Below are 20,981 nucleotides of genomic sequence, written 5' to 3' on the forward strand. Positions count from 1 at the left end.
ATGAGATCCCAGTTGTTGATTCTTGGTGCTAGTTCCCATGCTACTGAGGTTTTGTTCATAAAGTCTTTTCCTATGCCAATGTCGTCAAGAGTTCTACCTAACTTATCTTCCAGCAAGTTTAGTGTTTCTGTTTTAATATTTAGACCTTTAATCCACTTCGATATTAGTTTAGTGCATGGTGATAGATATGGGTCTAGTTTTAATCTTTGGCACATTGAAATCCAGTTCCAAAAATATAGAGATTGAACAATTCCCTTTTGAATAATCAGTGGGTCATTGAAAAAATCAGGGAAGAAATTTAAAAATTCCTAAAATGAAATGAATATGGAAATTAAACATTCAAGAATCTCTGGGCTACAGCAAAGGCAGTTATAAGAGGGAATTTTATAGCTATGAATGCCTACATCAAAAAAGTAGAGCTATCTCAAATAAATAACCTAGTCATGAATCTTGAGGTCTTCAAAAAAACAAGAACAAACCAAAACCAACAAAAGGAAAGAAATAATGAAGAGCAGAATTATAATTAGATAGAAACTAAAAGAACAATACATAGCATCAATAAAACAAAGAACAGGTTCTTTTAAAAGATAAGTAAGATTCATAAACCCTTAGCCAAACTAACCAAAAGAAAAAAGGAAATATATAAACCAATACAATTAGAGATGAAAATGGGGATATTACAACAGACACAGTGAAATTCAGAGGATTATTAGGAAATACTTTGAAAATCTATATCCTAATATCTAGACAAAATTGATAAATTTCAAGACATGTATGATCTACCAAAGCTGAACAAGATAGAAAAAATTAAACAGATCAGTCACAAGGAATTATCCAGGTGTGGTGGCACATCCCTGTAATCCCAGCATTCAGGAGGCTGAGACAGGAGGATCACCATGAGTTTGAGGCCAACCTGGGCTACATAGTGAGTTCAAGGCCAGCCTGAACTACATAGCAAGACCCTGTCTCAAAAAAAAAAAAAGCAATTAGAATGCTACAGAAATAAAATTTCTCTGGTCAAAGAAAAGTCTAGGACCAGATGGGTTGACAGCTGAATTTTAGTAAAACTTAAAAAAGAACTAACTCCAATGCTCTTCAAACTATTCCACGAAGTAGAAAGAAAGGAACACTTCCAAATTCATCTTATGAGGCAATATAATGATGATACCAAAAACCAGACAAGGATAGAACAAAAAAACAAAATTGTACATCAATATCCTTGATGAAGATAGATGCAGAACTCTAATAAAATAATCACAAACCAAATTCCACATCATATTAAAAAGATCATATACCATGATCAAGTCAGTTTCATTTCATCTATATAAGGATGGTTCAACATATGCAAATCAATAAATATAATGAACCACATAGAAGCATCCAGTATAAAAAAATCACATGATCCTCTCAATTGACACAGAAAAAGTCTTTGACAAAACTTACGACTGCTTCATGATAAAAGCCCTAAAGAAAATAGATATAGAAGGGTCATTCCTCAATACCGTAAAGGCTATATATGACAAACCCACAGACAACATCAATCTGAATGGGAAAAAACCTGAAGCATTTCCTCTCAAATCAGGAACAAGGAAAGGATGTACACTCTCAACCCACTTACTCAGTGTAGTTCTTGAAATTTTAACTACAGCAATTAGGCAACGGAAAAATATAAAGGGGATACAAATAGGAAAGGAAGAACTCAAGTCATCCTTGTTTGCAGATGAAATGATCCTACACTTAGAAGACCCTAAAAAGATTTTTAAAGCCACATAGTTTCTTGCCAATTCTGCCTGAACCACAACTTCCTCATCAGGAGATTCTTACCTCACTCTTCAGGCTCCTGAGGCATACCAATCAATTCTGTGATGACTGTTGGAATGTCCTCCCCAGTGTGAATGGCAGGTGGAGGCCAAAATCGTCCAAATCCCCGTGGCAACTGGAGGTTTCCTCCTCTTGTTGCTATGCCCAAATTGGTCAGCCCTCTCTTGGATCTGGCCTCTACCTTTCCAGTTTGGAGCATTGTGCTTTCTATCTCCCTTCTACTACCAGCTTAGCTCAAGAAAAACTCTGATGTTGATGCTAACATACAAATATCTCTACCTGAAGATCCCTGGTAAGAACCCCTTGTTGAGGAAGCTGTGGTTTGGGCAGAATGGCCAGGAGACTATGTAGTCTTTTGATAAGTCTCGTAATGGTTGGTGAAGATTAATAATTATATGTATGAGTAACAAATCACTCAGACTATGTGCTATTATTCAGCTCCCCAGGTAATGCCCAGCCTTTGATGAGCCCATCACTTTACCTGTATGACTATGGGGTGCTGCTTTCTGATGCAGATCCACAGAGGTGGGGCTGAGGTGTCCTGTCAGCCACCCACAGAACCAGCCAGGACCATGGTGTGTCCAGACAGGATGTTTGAGCAGACTAAAGATTGTAGCAGGTGGTGGGGCAGCAGACACTAGGACACTCCCTGATCTCCACAACACTCCCTGTTATGGTTTGCATCTAGATGTCCACCCCAAAGCCGCATGAAGTCATAGGTGGGGCTTTTTCAGAGGTGCCTGAATCTAGAGTGTGTGACTAATTCATGGTGCAATGCTAGAATCAAGGGTGCTAGGATTAAGGGTGGGTAATTACTAAATTAGTCCACTGATTGGTTTGGCACCACCCTAATCCAACTAGCCTAAATAGAATATAAAAGGGGCAGAAAAAAACTGCTAAAGCCCCTTGTTTGCTTGTTTTGCTACCTTCTGCCTGCCATGAACTGTTTCTCCTCTGCAATACCTGTCTGCCATGCCACCCTGCTTTGGAGCCAACTGATTATAAGCTGAAACCTCTACAAATGTTGAGCTAAATAAACCTTTATTCCTTTAACTCTGGGAGTCGGGTATTTTGTCTCAGCAACAAGAAAAGTAACTAAGACACCCCCAGGACCAATTTAAGATTTGGAAAGGAGCAGGTGGGGAGAGGGCTTTAAGGTCCTCAGATAACTGTGAGGAGGATCACCAGCCCCAGGAGAGGCAGAAGAGGAGCCCCTGGGAGATCCCTAGGAACTCGCCTGCACTGGCAAGGGAAGAGATGGTGGGAGAATATGGACTGGAGGTGTACTGGAGCCCTGGAGTGACAAGCAGACCCCTGAGTGACACTCCAGGATGAAAGTTAAGGACACTGATGCAAACAGGGACATTGCATGACAGTTCTTGGAGGGAGGTGCTAAGTATGGAGAGTGCTCATCTGGGGAGGCTAAGAATGGCAGAGCTATAGCATCCAGAATGTGCTCACCACAACTTTTTCTGGGGACACTTGCAGCGTCCAGTTTCCTCCACAGCAGCATCCAGCTTCCTTCACAGGAGGTGTTACATAAGTCATGCAAGGACCAAGGCAATGTGACTTTGGCAGAGCAGAGTAGACGGAAGACTCCCTGATGTCCACCTGTGGGAAGATACTAAAGTTTTCTGCATGTCCTGAGCCTGACCTTTGAAGAAGATGGTGTGAGGCCTTTCAGCCATGGTCCTCTTTCCCTAAGAAATGGACCCCTAAGCCATGGGCCTCCACCCTCAACTTACTGGCCAGGGAGAAAGCCCTACTCTGTACTCCAGCTTCCTTGGAGAGGGGTTGACCTCCTTCCTGGCTCTTGCCAGCCTTCTTTTGTGGCTGTGATCCCTAGCAAAGATCCTAAAGCCCTTTCTGAGCAAGCAAGGGGTTCAAGGTGTCCTTTTGTACTTGGTCCTTGAGGATGGGCCTAGAGATAGTACAGACTATATGAAGGGTGTGAAGTCAAGGGATGTCTGTAGAACATCAGGGACAAAGTCAAGGTTGACCAGGACCCAGATTAAGGCTATGGCCAAATAGGCCCACAGACATTGACATTCGTGTAGATGTAATGAGAGTCCACATGCCCCATGGGCCATATATTCTGCCCTTCTGTCTCCATCATCTGCCTGATGGCCAGCCTGCCCAATGCAAGTGACATATGGAAAATAGTTGCACCATCCAGCTGTCTAGGAGAGAAGGGGTTGAGCCCAGGCAGGTATATGGCAGTCTGTAGCCCATCCATGGATGTTGAATGCAGATTCCAAAGGACTAGACCATCAGTACTCATGTTCTGATGTGAGCAGCTGTAATGTGAGCAGCTGTGGCCTCCTCAGGACACTTACACTTTGGCTCTGAGCTGCAAGGGAATCCTGGAGGTCAAAGCTGTTCTTCCTGGAGGCTGGATTTCCATCCTATTATTGACGTACTAAAGCTACTGTGGGATCCACCCTCCACTCTTCTTATTGGATTTTTCCCTGAGCTTCCTTCACCTTATTTCTCTGTGATGTATTTTATCTTGCAGTGGTATATATTTCTTTGTAGCCTATTAAAAATCTCTTTTCTGTGTAAAATAGGAAGAAAAGGTCCAAAGGGGTAGGGGTAATGGGAGGGGCAGGGGAAAGGAAAGAAGGGAAAGGAAAAAATGATGAGAAATGGAAAAAATGGAAATAAAGTCTTTGTAAATAGGGAAGGGTGGAGGGCGTGAAGGGAGGGCTAGGAATGGGGAAAAAATGAGAACCAAGATGCATTATGTAAAGGTACAATTCCCAATGAGAAATGTAATTGTGCTGTATACCTACAATGTACCAATAAAAGAATTTAATACAAAAAAAATCTCTTTTCTGGACAAAGGGAGAGTAAAACAGTAGGAAAGTAATGAGCTTGGTCTCTTATCCCCACTCAACTCTAATGTTCTTAATTCAATCTGCAAGCCACTCTGGATCCCTAAGCTCTACCAGTGGAGCTACAACTCAGTGTGGGGTTTCTGAACCACAGTCCATCAACCGCTCCCAATGTTCTCAGATCCCAGTACTAAGCCCCACCTTACTTCATTTCCATTTCAGAAGACCTTGTGACCAGGTGAGGCTGACAAATGATGTTGAACATTTTATCATACTCTTATTTGCCATCTACATATCTTCTTTGCCAAGATATGTGTCTGGATCTTTTGCCATTTTAAAAATTATTTTCTTATTGTTGAGCTTTAAGAGTTTTTATTTTTGTGTATTTTGGATGCTAGTCCTTCATCAGATATGTGTTTTGCTAAGCTTTGCCCTCTCCAGTCTGTTGCTTGTCTTTTCATTCCTCAACAGTGTCTTTTACCAACCACAAGTTCTTATTTTTCATCAGAATAAAATCCAATTTTCAATTTTTTTCTTTTGTGGATCATGTTTTAGGTGTTATATCTAAAAGTCATCACCAAAACCAAAGTCATCTAGATTTTTTATTTTATTTTTAAAGAATTTTATAGCTTTCCTTTGTATATTTAAGTCTGTAATCCATCTTGAATTATTTTTTGTGAAAGCTGATCAATTTTGTGTAATTGGTTTATTTTGCATCAGTTTTTGTGTAAAGTAATGAAATTTGTTAATATAGTATAAAGTCTATATTTCCCTTTGTTTTGTTTTTGTGCATAGATGTCCAGTTGTTCCAGCACCATTAGTTAAAAAGACTATCTTTTCTCCATTGAATTGCCTTTGTATTTGGCCCTTTGGCAAAGATTGGTTGATCATATTTGTGTGGGCCCATTTCTGCATTCTCTATTTAGTTCTATTGCTCTATTTGCCTATTACTTACCAGTACTACACAACCTTGATAACTGCAACTTTACAGTAAGTCTTTTAAAATTTGTATTAGTATATGTGTGTGATATGTAATAAATACATTCTTTTTCTTTTGAGAAGTATCTTTATTTCAATGCCCCATTTTTTATTGAGTTTTTTATCTTGGAGGGTATATTTTTTTGAGTTCTGTATTATATACTAGATAGTAATCCTCTGTCTAAGGAGTAGCTGGCAAAATTTTATTCCCATTCTGTGTTTGTGTTTTCACTCTGTTGGTTGTTTCCTTGCTGTGCAGAACCTTTTCACTTTGATGTAATCCCATTTGTTGGTTGCTGGGGTTACTTCTTGTGTAATTGGTGTTCTGTTCAGAAAGTTTTTGCCTCTTCTTATGCCTTCAAGAGCTTTACCTATTTTATTTTCCAGCAGATTCGGTTTTTCTGTTTTTATATCTAGGTCTCGAACTCAAATAATAGCAATTCTCTGACTTAGTTCTTCTTCAATATAATGTTGGCTATTCTGGGTCTTTTTAACACAGCATGATGGATCTAAGAGATTCCAGGCTCTTGCATGTGATGAACAATGAATTGTAAGCATACATCCAACAGTAAAAGAAAGGCATTTGTTGAAGATCACTGGAAGATGTGCTCAGGGCAGTTCTGTGCTGACAAAAATGTGGCACAAAGAGAAAAGTAGTGCTAGGACAACAGGAAAGAAAAAAGCACAGCGCACACACACACACACACACACACACACACACACACACCCAAACCCAAGTGCTTCTCATTGGGTTTTTAGGTAAGATTGACAAGAATTATTGACAGGATGCTGAGTCAGTTTTAGGGGTTTCTAGTACACAGGACTTTCCCAGAGTTCATTCTGATTAAATCGCACATATGAGATGTAGTCCATATTTATGAACCTTTAACAAGTTTCAAGTGGGGAAAAGGTTACTGAACATCAGCCTATTAGATCTAACACACAAGTGCTCTGGGCTGGAGTTATAGAGATTTCCTGGGGTCTTTGTTATTTTATTTTCTGCCTCTCTCAGAAGAATAGAAGGACTGGCCCGGAGGTGTTGCCCAAACTCAAGTGGGTGGAAGGGAGTGGACTCCCATCTCCACTGTGCTACCTGCACTGTTTTGGCTGTGAATATAAATTTTATAATCAAGTTGTCAATACCCATACAGTAAATTGCTTGTATTTTGATTAGTATTTTGTTTAATCTGTAGATTAAGTTGGAAAGACCTCACTTCTTGACAATATTGAGTCTTCCTATGTATGTACCTTTGTTTTAAATGTCTCCATTTATTTGCTATAATATTTCTGAGCCTATATATGTCTTGTGGTCAACTTGTGCATTGATTGGTATGTTTTTTCTTTTTCCCATGAAAATCTGTTATCACGCATAGTTCATCTCATGTCTGGAAGCTGTGCAGACATGGTATAACTTATTTTATCCCCATCTGGGGCACTCCTCAGAGCTCCTCAAATGGGGCTGGGCTCAGTACATTCACCTATGGGAGTAATCCCTGAGGTAGCTTCCAAAATATGCTGAAATTCCTCCTTGCATTCAGCCCCTGAACCCCCCAATTCTGTGAGGGAGCACCCTTCCCAGTAAACATGCTAAATGCCAAGGAAACATCTCACACCATCCCTACTCCCAGCCACAACTGGAAATTGCAGGGCACTCTTCCACATCATTACTTAGAAAGCATTCTTGTTCACATAATTATCAAAGTTTGAAAAGCCTAGAGTTACTGAATTGTTGGCTGTAAACCTCTCTTGTGTCTATATTTCCAACTACCTTTTGAGCATTTCCTTCCAGAAAGCCTCCAGAATAGAAGTTATGCACATATAATGAGCTAGAACCTGCCTCATACTGGTTTGGATAACACTCCAAAAGGTCAGTTTACCTGACTGCTCCTTTTCCATGCTTGATCTCTAGTAATCTGTTGGTTTCCTCATCTATAAAATAGAGGCTCTAACAGTATAGCATCAGAGCCTTGGTGTGATACTGTACTAATTTCCTGGGTCTGCTGTAATGAAGTACCATAAAAGGTGGCTTAAAGCAACAGAAATGTATTCTCTCATAATTCTTGAGGTTCATAATCCAAAATCAAGGTGTTAGCAGGAGTTTTTGCTCTCTTTGAAGTCACTAAAGGAGGATTCTTCTTTGCCTCTTTCAGCTCTGGTAGTCCCAGGTGCTCCTTGGCTTCTGGTATTGAGATAGGAGATAGGCGTGGCTTAGTCTTGCTGGGAAAAGAGGCATGGAAGGATCCCAGGATCTACACAGCTCCGCCTCTCAGGATCCCATGTGTAGAACTTCTTGTGGGTTCTCATGAGATGTGGACATCATAAGAGTGACAGGATGCCACAAGGAGCCTGCTATCATGACTCTTCACAGTAGCCCACCCTGGGTCTCATAGACCCAGGTTGTACTTTTATCTTTGCTCTTTTTCTCTTTTGTTCCGCCCAGGTTTGCTCTGCAGAACCAGTTTCTCCCTTACCCCTTCACCCCTTACTTTTCAAATAAACTTTTGACACTGTTTTCGGCTTGTCTCTTTAAATTCTTTGTTCAAGGCGGGGAGCAGGTGTGTGGGGGGGGAGACATGGAATACATTTAATTGGCAAGTCATTTCTAAAAAAACTACCTGATAACATTTTTGCTAAGCCAGCCAGGAGAGTAAAGCTCAGGTACCCAGGAGACCAAGGTAAGGCCCATGTGGGCACACATTTTGTTTCTAAAATGTTGCAAAGGCTTTTTTTCTCCCCTCACTCTCCCACTAGGCCAGGAACGCTGAGTACTCTTCTCAAGGCACACCGGGAACTGTTTGCCATATTTATGGCTGCAGGGTATGAGAGAAGGCTTTTGTTTTTCTTTCTAGCCCCTTGCATTCACTCCGTCTGCCCATTTGTTTGTTGTGTATTTTGTTACCCTTTTTGGAAATTAGCCTGGTCACCACTTACTCTAGTTTGTAAATGGCTTCTTCTCAGTTTGTGTTTTGGTCCGGAGTGCCACCACATTACCTCGCCACATAGTCAGCAGCCATCTTGTCTTGTGTGAGTTTGTATCACCAGCAGCTGCCATTTTCTCTCTCTCTCTTTTATTTTTTATTTTTTGGTACCAGGGATTGAATTCGGGACCTTGTGCTTACAAGGCAGGCGGCAGCACCACTGAGCTAAATCCCCGGCCCCCTTTTCTTTTTTAAAATCACTGGCCTTATGAGCTAAACTTCTGATTTTAAAGAGTATATGGGCATGTGGAGAACAAGAGGAAGGAACCATTGTTTCCTTCCTGCATGGAAAAAAAAGAAAATTGTGTGCTCTTCCTTTTAAGAACTCACACCACTTTTGCTGGTGAGAAATCTTTGGAGGGTGGAGCTATAACTGGAGGATGGGGCTCTGGTCCCAGGCAAATGCAAGTGCACAGGGCAGTGTCCAACAGTGCTGGTGCCTCGTCCTATCCCCCCCCCCCCCCGCCAGGGCGGATGTGGGCCTGTGGACAACACCAGAGGCCTGCTTCCATCCTGGTGGGGTGTGACCATCTGACCCTGGCTGCAGGTGGGGAAAGAGGGGCTGGGAGGCCAGCACATGGGAGGGCCTCAACCACCGTGGCCAGGTGTGCAGGAGCGAGCAAACTTCTTGACCCCTCCCCACCCTCCATGGCCCAGATAAATGGGCCCATGTGTGTGGGACTGCATAACTCTGTAATCATAAAACTCCCCTAGCCCCAACTGTGATTGAATGTGAGTAAATAGATAAAGATGCTTGTTAGTTCCCGGACACTAGATAAGATCTGTATCAGCCACAACATCCCAAAGTAAATTACTCAACTCTTTGTTCAAAACTGATGTTCCGCACCGCTAGCTATCTATAGAACAATCTACAAACATCTGCTGACCATCAGTACGTGTCAGCTGACCACTAACCTTTGTTCCTCTTCTGTAAATTTCGCCTGTTAACTTCCCCTACAACTCCCTATAAAAAGAGCCTTGGACTCTGAGCTAGTTGTATCTCTAAGCTACTTTGCTTTGGGAGTGCCGTCTGGCCAGACTAAGGTCTGTTTTACTTTCCAACTTGTCCGGTGTGTTCCTTTCTGGGTGTTCTTCGCTGCAGTCAGCTCCTCGGAGTGTTTGGTAAGGCCCTCGGTCTTACATGTGCAACCTACTGCCAAGCCAAAATCAGCATGCTGGCACCAGTGCTGCCAACTCCAAGTGGGCATGTGTCAGCAGCAGGAATCGGGCCCTGAGTTGCACAGAGCTGCTGGGCCAGGGAGAGGATTGCACTGCGCCTAAACCACCTTACTCTATGGCAGCATGTTTTGTGGCCAAATGGCCTGAGAGTCCCTCTGCATGCCCTTCTTCCACCAGCTAGAGGCAAAAGGCACTAGAATCAACTATGACTCTCAGCCACCACCCACCTGTACAGTTTATCAGCACTACACTCCCTGGTCCAAGAGCCTGCCTGAGGCCATTGCCTCCTGGCTTTTGTGCTTCCCTGTTTAAATGCAGATAAGTTAAAGACCTATGAGGGCCTGGGATTTAGCTCAGGGCTGCCTGCCTTGCAAGCGCAAGGTCCTGAGTTTGGGGGGCGGGGCACAGATGGACACAAAAAACCCCTATGCCTGATGCCTGAGCAGAACAGCATGTAACAACATTTAGATGTTAATTTAAGTAGCTGTGAATATATAAAAGCAGGACCATCCCTGTTCTTAGTCCTTTTTCCATCGGAATAAATACAAGAGATGTTTTTCCCATATGGTTTCACTCTGGTTAAGTGCAGTCATCAAGGAATTTGAAATACAGGTTGGGCCATCAAGAGATTCAACTAGGCAGTTAAAAGAACTTTTCTTGGGAAAGTTCTATTATCTCATGGGAGCTAAAGGACTAGACCAGGCCAACAAGAGCCAACAAATGGCTCAGACCCATTGTCCCTAAGGAGTTCATAGGTCCTAATATGGAGACAAAGACTTTCTTCTGTGGTAAATGATGCCGGCCTCACTTGGAAGAATATCTATCTGTTAAGGCTGTGCAAAGTCCCACATGGGGCACCTTGTGGACTCCAGGTCTTCTTCTGTGTGGGATGCAGCTTTGAGGAGTTCAGGCCCGGCGGTCTCCTCTTTATAGGCCCCTAGCGGAGCCAATGGGAAACCTCTTGGACCACACCACCACACAGACTCAACTGACTTCGCCACTAGGCTGTATCCCGGATGAATGGGACAAGTTTGATCCTAACAATGTAAAACAAAAACTGCTTATTTACTATTGCAATATAGTCTAGATTTAATACCAACTGGGAGATAGCAAGAGATGAGTATGGGATGGTACTTTAAACTATGACACTATTCTCCATTACAATGTTTCTGCTTGGAACATAAAGGGTAGAATGAAATGCCTTATGTTCAGGCTTTTGTGACTCTTTATCAAAGGGAATGCTCTAGAATGATGGTACTTAGTGTGGGCCCTGAAAAAGAAAAAGATATCCTAGCTGATCCTGTTCTAAGACCCCTATTTGTCTCTAGGGAAATGTGGGTCTCTGATCTGCCTGATAATACTGGGAGGTCTCTTCCACCTCCTCTTTACAATGCCCAGGCCAATAAATCAGGTCCCTCCACTCCACTAGCTGCTATTACCATGAGGACACAAAGGTACATTAAAAAGTCTGTTAATTATGACAAAGTGAGTGGGGTCATACAAGATGCAGAGGAAAATCCAGTTGTCTTTTTTTTTTGGTACTGGGGATCGAACTCGGGTCCTGGCGCTTGCACAGCTGGCGGCAAAACCACTGAGCTAAATCCCCGGCCCAAAGCTTTAGCTTTTTTTTTTTTTTTCCGGTACCAGGGATCAAACTTGGGACCTTGTACTTGGAAGGCAGGTGCGGTACCACTGAGGTAAATCCCCAGCCCATTCCAGCTGTCTTTTATAACTTATTGACAGAAACCTTTCACAAGTATACTAATATAGAACCATTTTCCAGGGAGGGGGAAAAACACTAGTGAGACATTTTTTCATCTGTCCATCAGCACCAGTATTTGGCACAGACTACAAAAACTTCAGATGGGCCCACAGACACCTATGGCCCAATTGCTGTACATGGCCTTTTCTTTGTTCAATTATGGGGACCCAGAACGGAGACAAAAGAGGAAGGCTAAGATTATAGCTGTTACAATTGGTAATGCTTTTAACCTACCCAAGTCATCCAAGGAAAAATCCAGGGTCAACCAAGGAAAGGGTTCCCGTTTCAAGTGTAAGAGGACTGGATACTGGGCACAAGATTGCATCAAGCCTCTGCCTGGGCCCTGCTCCATATGTAAGACAGCTAAAGTGCCTGACTTGTGGCACTGGATGTTTGACTATCCCTGTTCCCAGCGAGGCCAGCCAGAACCCTCATTTACTAAAAAGGCCCAGGGGAACCTGCAATGCCCCTGTCCACTGATATCACCATCTTCTCTGAGGAAGCCCAGGTAACTCTGCACATCATGGGTGAGCCAATTCAATTATTTCATTCTGTTTTGATTTCTTTCTCTAGAAACCCCTTTTCTAGCTCTATAGCCATGGCTGGGGTCAGGGGACCCCTAATCAGAGATTATTTCTCCTCTGCCCCAAAGTTAGCCATTCTTGTAAACAAGTAATCTCCCAGACCTATGCTAGCAGATAGGACATCAGTGACCTCCCCCTCCAAGACCCTGAGGTGGTATGGTTCATTGATAAAAGTAGCTTTTTCCAAGAAATATATCAAAAGACAGGTTATACAGTTGTCAGCTCACAATAGGTCACTGAAGCTAAACCTCTTCTTCCAGAAACCTCTGCTCAAAAGACAGAGAGCTGATAGCTCTTACTTGGGCATTAATATTAGGAAAAGGCAAAAGGTTAACCATCTATACAGATTCCAGATATACCTTTCTGGTGCTACATGCCCATACAAAAATCTGGAAAAAAAAAAAGAGGCTCACTGACTAACAAACAATCATCTATAAAGCACAGACAGGAACTCCTAGAGGCAGTCCATCTTCCCAAGCAGGTAGCACTCAAGCACTTTATAGGGCACCAAAGAGACATATCTGAAGTCTCCTTGGGAAATCAAAAGGCTGATAGGGAAACAAAAAGAGCAGCCCTACAGCCCCTTAAGACTCTAGCCTTCTTCCCAGTTCCTGAGGAATCACTGAAACCAGTCTATAATCCTCAGAAAGATAAATGGGCCTTAGGACAAGGAGGAATTAAAAAAAGGACTACAGTGGTATTTAGGAAACAAACTGGTCCTTCCTCAAAGGGCTCAGTGGAAGGCTATAAAAACACTTCATGATTCATTCCTTATAAGAAGAGATACTACACTGGAAATGGTCACTTGAGTTTTCACATGACTAGGACTGCTGACAACCACCTGACTGGTCTACAAAAAGCTTGCCCATTCTGTGCCTACAACAACCTGGGCAACCTCAAACTGCCTCCTTTATTAGAACCTGTAAAAGGAGAGGGACATACTCTGGAGAGGACTGGTAATTAAAATTTACCCATATGCCACCATGTGGAGGATTTAAACAGATGCTAGTCCTGACTGACACCTTTACAGGCTGGAGTGAAGCCTTTCCTACTCGTTCAGAAAAGGCTACTGACGTAGTCAAGGTGCTTCTTCTTTTCTTGTTTGTTTTGTTTTGTTTTGTTTTCGGTACCAGGGATCGAACTTAGGTCCTTGCGCTTGTGATGCAGGCGGCGGAACCACTGAGCTAAATCGCCGGCCCCTGTCAAGGTGCTTCTTAAAGAAACCATCCCCAGACTAGGATGACCCCAGTGTCTCCAGAGTAACAATGAACATTCTTTTACCTCCCAAATAACTTAGGGAGTGGCAAAGGCTTTAGGTATAAAGTACTATTTCAATTCCAATTGGCAGCCTCCATCTTCTGGAAAGGTAGAGAGAGCCAACCAGACCCTAAAGTGAGCTCTGGCAAAACCTTGCCAAGAAACATCTGAGTCCTGGCTCCAATTGCTACTAATAACACCCGTGAGGGTTCAAAACATGCCCCAAACTGCGCCAAGTTTTAGCCCATTTGAGATGTTATATGGGAGCCCATTTCTATCCTCTGATGTGATAGTAGACCCAGAGACTATGAGACTCTAACAGTATCTTATCAATCTGGGCCAAGTACAGCAGGCTATCCAAATGTATGGGAACAGAGTCCTGACAGCTCCTGGCCCAGGGAGACCATCTACTGTCCATCCTGGAGACCAAGTGCTCATAAAAACTTGGAGAGAGGGGACACTCAAAGACCAGTTAAAGCCAAAGTGAAAGGGCCCCATTTCAGTGATCTTTGCCACACCCACTGCAGTAAAGGTGGCAGAGATTGATAATTGGATTCATCTTCTAGATTAAAGCTAGTCCCACCTGAACTGTTTGAAGAACAAAAAGGAAAAAGCTATTCCTGTGAGCCTCTGGGAGAGTTGAGATTTCTCTTCAAAAAACAAGACTCCATTGCTGCTACAGATAAGTAAACAGGATCTTGCTAAGGCCATGGCTCTACATATCTCTCTAATATACATTGTTCTCTATAGGAAGTATGGAAATCTGACCTGCTCCTCACATTTGGGCTAATAGTAAAGTTTCTTTCTCCCATCAGACAGACACCTCGATGGTAAATAACTCTTTTCTCATTGCTTTCTGACGAGCTTTTTTTTTCTTTCTTCAACTCAACCAGCAAGCCACAGCAGCCCAAGATAGTTGGAGAACACATAATCCCTAATAGGTAGCATCTACAGACCCTGCCAGCTGGAAGAAGCTGTAGAAGACAGAGACCACCACTCCTTCACCCCATAAAGAACTATGGGATTTATGTCTCTCACGGGGAAATGAGATAGGAGATAGGCATGGCTTAGGCTGTCTGGGACAGAGAGGCATGGCAGGATCCCAGGATCTACACAGCTCTGCCTCTTAAGACCCTGTATATAGAACTTCTCTCGGGTTCTCATGAGATGTGGATTGCATAAAAGAGGCTAGAAGCCACAAAGAGCCTGCTATTGTGACTCTTAGACTCAGGGTGTATTTTATTTGTGCTCTTTTTCTCTTTTCCTCTTTTGTTTGGGCCAAGTTTGCTCTGCACAGCAAGTTTCTCCCTTATCCCTTGACTCTTCACTTTTCAAATAAACTTTTGGCACCGTTTTTGGCTTGTCTCATGAAATTCTCTGTCTGAGGCAAAAAGCACCTAGAATATGTTTAATTGGTAAGCCATTTCTAAAGGAACTACAGTACAGTAGTACAGTACAGTCTCTGCCTTCATTTTCATGTGGCTTTTTTTTTATCTGTGTCTGAATTTCTCTTTTCTCATAAGAACATGGTCATATTGGATTAAGAGCCCATTCTAATAATCACATTTTAATATGATTACACCTGAAAAGTCCTTATTACCGAATAATGTCACTTTCACAGGTATTGAGGATAAGAGCTTCAGCATGCTGTATCTTTTTGGAGGTCACAATTTAACCTATAACAAAGACTATCCAAGTTTGCTCAAAGTAGGTGGTCAATACAAAGGAGTTATTATTACTGAACATCTAAGATGTGCCTTCCTCCCTACATTTTAATATTTCTGGATCAATATGTGTCTTGTAATTCACATGAACATTAATTGACACAGTTTTTTTTTCTCTTGAAAATTTGTTATCAAGTGGATGGTTCACTTCATATCTTAGAACTGTGCCGACACTGTATAAGTTGTTCTACAATAAGACCAAAAGGGCCTCAGTGTGTCAATGGCCTGAGAGAATCCAGCAGGAAAAAGGGGGTGTGGGTGTCCTCAGATAATGTCTACAAGCCACCAGAAACTTAGGAAGAAAAGCTCATTGTTCCAGCAGGCCTGGGAGTACCTATTCATTTCACAGCACTCCTTGCGCACCTATTGTAGACCAACTTTTCGGAGATGGAAGGGAGTATCAGTCCCTGGAGCTGAGTCTTCAGGGCCCAGAGACATAGCACAGTGCAACCATGGCTGCATGTGAGCCAGGGCGAGGCAGAGCAAGCTTCCCAAGGGGTGGAGAAAAAAACCAGTTTGGGAGATTATAGAATCCCAGTATAGATACAATGGAAATTGTGGCCAATGTACTGGTATTAAAATGCCTGTGTGCTTGTGTTTGCACACAGAAGCTAGCATGGCTTTGCTGAAATCCTGTATTATTATAAGGTTAAGTTCAGAGAAAACAATTTAATGACGAGCTAACATGGTCCAGATTGGAAGACCTGTCTGAAATGAGGATGATTCAGAGACACCAGAGATAATCTCCATCTGCTGTCTGGGAGCTGTTCAGCCCTGTGGCCAGAATCTGGGGCTCAGTCAGATGCCCCTGGCCACATGACTGCCATTAAGCAAGTGCTGCTCAGCCTGGATGAAAATCGCTGACTCAGGGAAGGTGAGGATGCTTGGAGACATTTGTCTCCCAAAAGGTCTACCTGCCTCCACTTGCTGACTTCAGTCTCTTTACAAGTGTTACTCCCTCTGTCTGGAATTTCCTTTCCTCTCTTCTCAGCCTGAAATCTTATTTGTTCTTTCACACTCAGCTCAGAAGTCCCCGTGTCCTGGAAGCTTAGCATGCACAATGCTATGTTTTGATTATTCATTTCTGTGTGTTCTAAGTGCCCCCTGCACAGTATCTGGCACAAAGCAGATGCTTCTGAAAACAAGTGTTGGATGAAGACAACTGAAGGATGAAAGGTTATGGGCTGCCCACACTGAAAGTGTGCTTTAGGGGAAGTCATGGAGAGGAAAGGACATCAGAGTTAGGGCAGTGAGTCCCAGAGGAATGTGACAGAAAGCCAATGTTGAAGCAGAAAAGGAGAAAACACCACAAAATAGTGATTGAGAAATGAGGGCAGAATGAAGATGAGAACAAGAAAGTTGCACAGGCAGCTGGTTGGTGACCTCTGCTACACGTTCCTTCCTGTCTGTCCCACTCACTTGACTTGAGATTTGCAGGTACAGACCCCTGGAAGAGAGGGGGTCCCATGAGCCTCCCTGTCTACCTAGGAGACCTTCCAGCAAGCCCTGGCAGCAGAAGAGGTTCATAGGGAAAGCATAGAGTCACAGTGGTAGCTCTGCAGGTCCAGGCACAGCCCCTCCATTCTGCCTTCTGAGAGAAAGTGGCCCCTGCTCCCTTCAGTGGGAACCTTGCTCTGTGAGGGATGATGATCTACCTTCTCCCAGGGAACATGACTGGTGACAGGAGGGCCTCTGGGGCCTTGTAACTGTCCTCTTCTCTCACAGCAAATACAGTTTGCAAGTCCCAAGAGAAGCTTCCCTGAGGAGCTATTTCCTTATGGGATCTGGAAGAAGATGAGGTGGAAGTTACAGATCCAACAGAACCATAGATACTGCCTCCTCCTGTATTTTCAGTGGCCTCCCAAATCCTGCTCAAGATCTCCAAATTCTCAAATCCAGCCCTGTAATCTATCAAATGCTTGTGCAGACTCTAGACCTAACCACCTCCCAGAGAGATCTCAGGACCAGAAAGCCCACATTTAGCCAAGTCTGGCTAAATTTGCCAGAAATAAAGGGCTCTCTTGGGAAAAGGCAGGCTACATTTTTCAAGTTAATAAAGTCCTGGGGTCTACACAAATCCTCTACCTGGTAGTAATCAGAGTGTGCACTATGGGAACTTAAGAGTGGGGAATTTCAGGCTGAGTCAGTCTTGATAGCTGGTATCTCTATACTTCCTGGCCCCAGGAGCTCATAGGCCCACTGGCCTTGCTCAGGATGCTCCTCCTCCCACTGGGCCAGCAGTAAGCCTGGTGTTCAGTACAAGTCTTCTAATTCTACACTTTCTCCACTGTACTGCTGCATCTCAGGGAAGAACCCTGGTGGTATGGATCACAGTCACTTCCTTCCTTAACACAGGTTCTCTATTAAAAGGATCAGAATATACCAGGACTCTCTCCTTCAGGGCCCTGCTCTTCAGAAGTCTGTCCTCTAAACCATCACATTGGAGCCAATGTGAATAACGTACTGGGCAAGCCACCAACTTATCAGAAAGGTGGCACAAATTTAAGGCAATAGTCACTGATGCTTCTGGAACACTTTAACATGTGTCCACTCCAAAGCCACATGTATACACTTTCTGTATTTAGGGACTATGCTTTTTTCAATCCATTTCTGAACCTTTTTTTTTTGTCCTTGGGTGGGGAACATTGGAAACCTCTTGTGAGATGTACCTAGAATATGGTGGCAAGTCAAGGGGAAGCAAAAATAAACAAAAACCAAACTTTGCTAAAGGAAAAAAGGGGAATATTATCTTGCGTATGGCCCAAGGTCTTTTCTCAGTACTAAGGTCACTCAGGGGTCTGTCTAGAGAGACCAGTGAAGCTTTATGTCTCCATCCATGGTGGAGAAGGATCGTTTGTGCTTTCTAGAAGGAGAGCACTGGGAGTTTCTAGCTTTTGGTTCCATGATAGCACTAGCAGAATACAGGGCTAGGGCTCCTCTAGTGTAGTTAAGGCAGTGAAGGAACCCACCTATTAAGTTTGGTGATCTGAGGCCTTGGGATAGTCCATTTTTTGCCATATGTCTTCATGGACAGGCTCATATGCTTTCCTTCACGATTTGGCTTGTCAGAGCAAAAGAATACACTGACAATTTGTTTGTATATTAGTGTTTTATTATCCAGGCTAGACAGTGCCTATGGCCTAGTTATCTCTGGAGGGAATGCTCAAATTGAATGTGTGGCCACACAGAGCAGTAGTTCAGCTCCAAAGACTCCCTGAGACCTAACCAAAAGTAGCATCTGGACTCTACATAGCCTACTCTGGCCACTGTCTATGAAACTCTTGAGAGAGTGATAATGCCTCGTATTTCAAGTGTTTGAATTGGCAAGATACCCCCCTCTTGATGTCTGCTTGGGGTGAGACCATCAGTAATTAAGATGGTGCTGGCCATCCAGACCACTGACAGGTTCTCCTTTCTAGCATTGTGGACTGCAGGTTTGGCCAGACACTGAGTTGCATCTTTGTTCCTTCACCTTCACTAGCTAGGTGACCCTGGGCACTTATCTGAGCTTCTCTATGCCTCAGTTCCTCTTCTATATTTTAGTGTTCATTGAGAACTTTCTCAGGTTACACATTGGACATCACCTGGAGGATGGACATGGGAACAGGACAAAAATTTCTGAGATAGGATCCCAATGTTTTCAGTTTGATTCAGGTTACTCATCCTTAAAACCAGCTCATATAATAATATCCACTCCCCAGTGAGTGTTGGGAAGCCTAATTACCACTTGTGAAATGTTTTCAAGTCCTCAGAAGAAAGGTGATACATCGCAGCAAAGTATGACTCTCACAATTGTGATCTTCTCAAGCTTCCCTTGGGGTTAACCAGCATAAAATTGTCATTCAAGAAACTCTGCTATTGTAACAAAGTATGGCTACTATTCCTAATGAAATCATGTTTAAGGTACTGCTGTCCTTATGAAAAACTTAAATCCACCGAAAGTGAAGACAGAAGACTAGGTCACTTGCTGTGAGGTTGTCCTGCTCTTGCACTCCAAAAGCAAAGAGAATCCCTGAGGAAGTTGGCAATTGAAAGAGTACCAGCTAGAAAATCTTGGAGCACATAGTGTGCAACAGGAAACATGCTATGCACGCTTTCACTAAATCTTTCTGACAAGTTGAGGAAGTAGTTTTGTCATCACTATTTTGCAGAAGAGAAAAACTGAGGCTCAAAGATGTTGACTTGTCCAAGTAAGATGAACCTGGCACTTCTAAGTAGGATGGCCAGGAGTGGAGGAAGAGGCCAAGTCTGAGATGATCACAAAGTCTAGACAGGAGTTAAAGAGTCTGAATTAGGTTAGAAAAGTGAGAATGGGTTCTCCAGTTTGGGTATCTCCCTAAATAGGCCTCCTGCCAACGAAGAGAAGGAACCCAGGAGGGGAAGAGGACTGGGAGGGAGATGATTTTGGTGTCTGGTAACTGCAGTTTGGGATGGCTAGCTTATCTTGACATGCTGGAATGGACTTGGAAGGGAAAATGATATGCAAACTGTGAAATCACTGGTAGCTCTGACAGGTGACGCCTGGGATGAGATCGCCACAATGTAACGTCTTATTCTTTGCCAGTACAGCTCACCCCTCAGCTTTCTCTCAGGGAAATCTCCACTTGGGAGTCCAAGCCAAGGTGACAGGTGTTTCTGAAGAACTCACCGCTGGACTTCTAGCTGGTACACTCCCTTCTTGCAGGCCTTCACCCAGTCAGCATCTCCGCGCGGCTCAACACCTCCTTCCTCGCAAACCCCTCTTCTCCTCGTCCGGGTCTCCCCGCTGTCTGTTCAGCGGGTAGTGTGGGGACCAGGGTCCGGGACTTCCCTGGCGCGGCGAGCTCAGGGCGGGGCTGGGGCGCATGCGCAGCTGACGTACGGAAGCCTGGAAGGACGGGGGGGGGCGGGAAGCAGTGGCTCAGGTTTCTCCAGGCGGCCGCGGCGGGGACGCGGCTGGCGCTGGCACCATGAACCCGCTGTAAAGCGCAGGCTGCGCGGCGCGGGGAAAGAGGGGAAGAGGCGGACACAGCCGTGAAGTTCTTCGCCATGAACCTGAGGGGCCTTTTCCAGGACTTCAACCCGAGGTGAGTACGCGCTGGGGCTTGGCCCCGGGTTGGCGCTCGGACTCCGGGGAGGCGCGGTGGCCGTGAGGGTGCAGCCAGAGGACCTGAGCGCTTGCTTTCCCTCCCTGCGGGTGCGAGTGGCTTTGCGGGCAAGCAGTCGGCCTCGGCGCTGGTCTGCCCGCTTCCTCCTCCCGCGCCAACTTAGCACCACCTGGCCCCGGCCCAGAGCGCGCAGCCCGAGCCCTGCCCTCCCCGAGGGAGCCCCAGTCCTCTCCGCCTGACCTCCCTCGGTGCTGTCTCCAACTTCCTTCTTGGTTTCATCGTCCCCCACCCCACTGCCTGCCCTGCATTCTCCTTGCCGGCCCAACTCGCTGGACCCAACACCCCTACCCCCCCACCCCAGCTGTTTCCTCCAGTTCCTGTCAACCCATGAGGTTTTCCTTGGCTTTGTGCCCATCCCTCGTTTGTTTTCTTTTTTGTTGAACGGGTATCTGAAACATTAGCGAGTCCTTGGAGTCGGCGTCAGGGTATGTGAGTACCTTACATAATGCCTTTGGGGGATGAACCCCATTTTCCTCACTCATTTGCTTGCCGGTCTTCACTATAAGTTTATTTGCAGGAAGTAGATATGCCGTCCTTATTTCCCAGATGGAGGAACACCCAGTGGACAGTGTGGTGAAAACACTGGCCAAGGAATAAAGCTTCTGTCCTTGCACTTGCCCAACTGTTCCGGAATTATCCGTTCCCTCCTCCGGGCTGAGCTCCCTGAAGCAGAGAGCATGTCCTGCTCTTCTCCCCCATGGCTTCCCACTCACTTTA

At 44.3% G+C, this 20,981-nt stretch overlaps 2 protein-coding genes across 8 annotated transcripts in view; one reads left to right on the top strand and one right to left on the bottom strand.

Annotated features, from left to right (window-relative positions):
- LOC101711798 (melanoma-associated antigen 8-like) overlaps positions 1-19,955 on the bottom strand; it is a 149,374-nt gene extending 129,419 nt beyond the window's left edge. For 2 of the 5 annotated variants that reach the window (XM_087202046.1, XM_087202045.1), the window contains exons 1-2: positions 19,766-19,955; positions 3,283-3,432 (exon numbers count right to left, since the gene is read on the bottom strand). In XM_087202046.1, coding sequence (XP_087058172.1) covers positions 3,283-3,334 — 52 coding nt within the window. In that variant the 5' untranslated portion in view covers positions 3,335-3,432; positions 19,766-19,955. Of the gene's footprint in view, positions 1-3,282; positions 3,433-19,765 lie in introns of those variants that run through there. The other 3 variants (XM_021249175.2, XM_087202048.1, XM_087202049.1) reach the window with 2 other exon arrangements.
- A 38-nt stretch (positions 19,956-19,993) lies between these two features.
- Tmem185a (transmembrane protein 185A) overlaps positions 19,994-20,981 on the top strand; it is a 34,973-nt gene continuing 33,985 nt past the window's right edge. The window contains exon 1 of one of the 3 annotated variants that reach the window (XM_087202050.1): positions 19,994-20,183. In XM_087202050.1, the coding sequence (XP_087058176.1) occupies positions 20,146-20,183 (38 nt within the window). In that variant the 5' untranslated portion in view covers positions 19,994-20,145. The remainder of the gene's footprint in view (positions 20,184-20,981) is intronic. The other 2 variants (XM_004871047.4, XM_087202051.1) reach the window with 2 other exon arrangements.

The sequence above is a fragment of the Heterocephalus glaber genome, unplaced genomic scaffold, assembly GCF_053883595.1.
Source record: "Heterocephalus glaber isolate CG9 unplaced genomic scaffold, H.glaber_assembly_v1.0 deba00001762, whole genome shotgun sequence".
Taxonomy (NCBI): Eukaryota; Metazoa; Chordata; class Mammalia; order Rodentia; family Bathyergidae; genus Heterocephalus; species Heterocephalus glaber.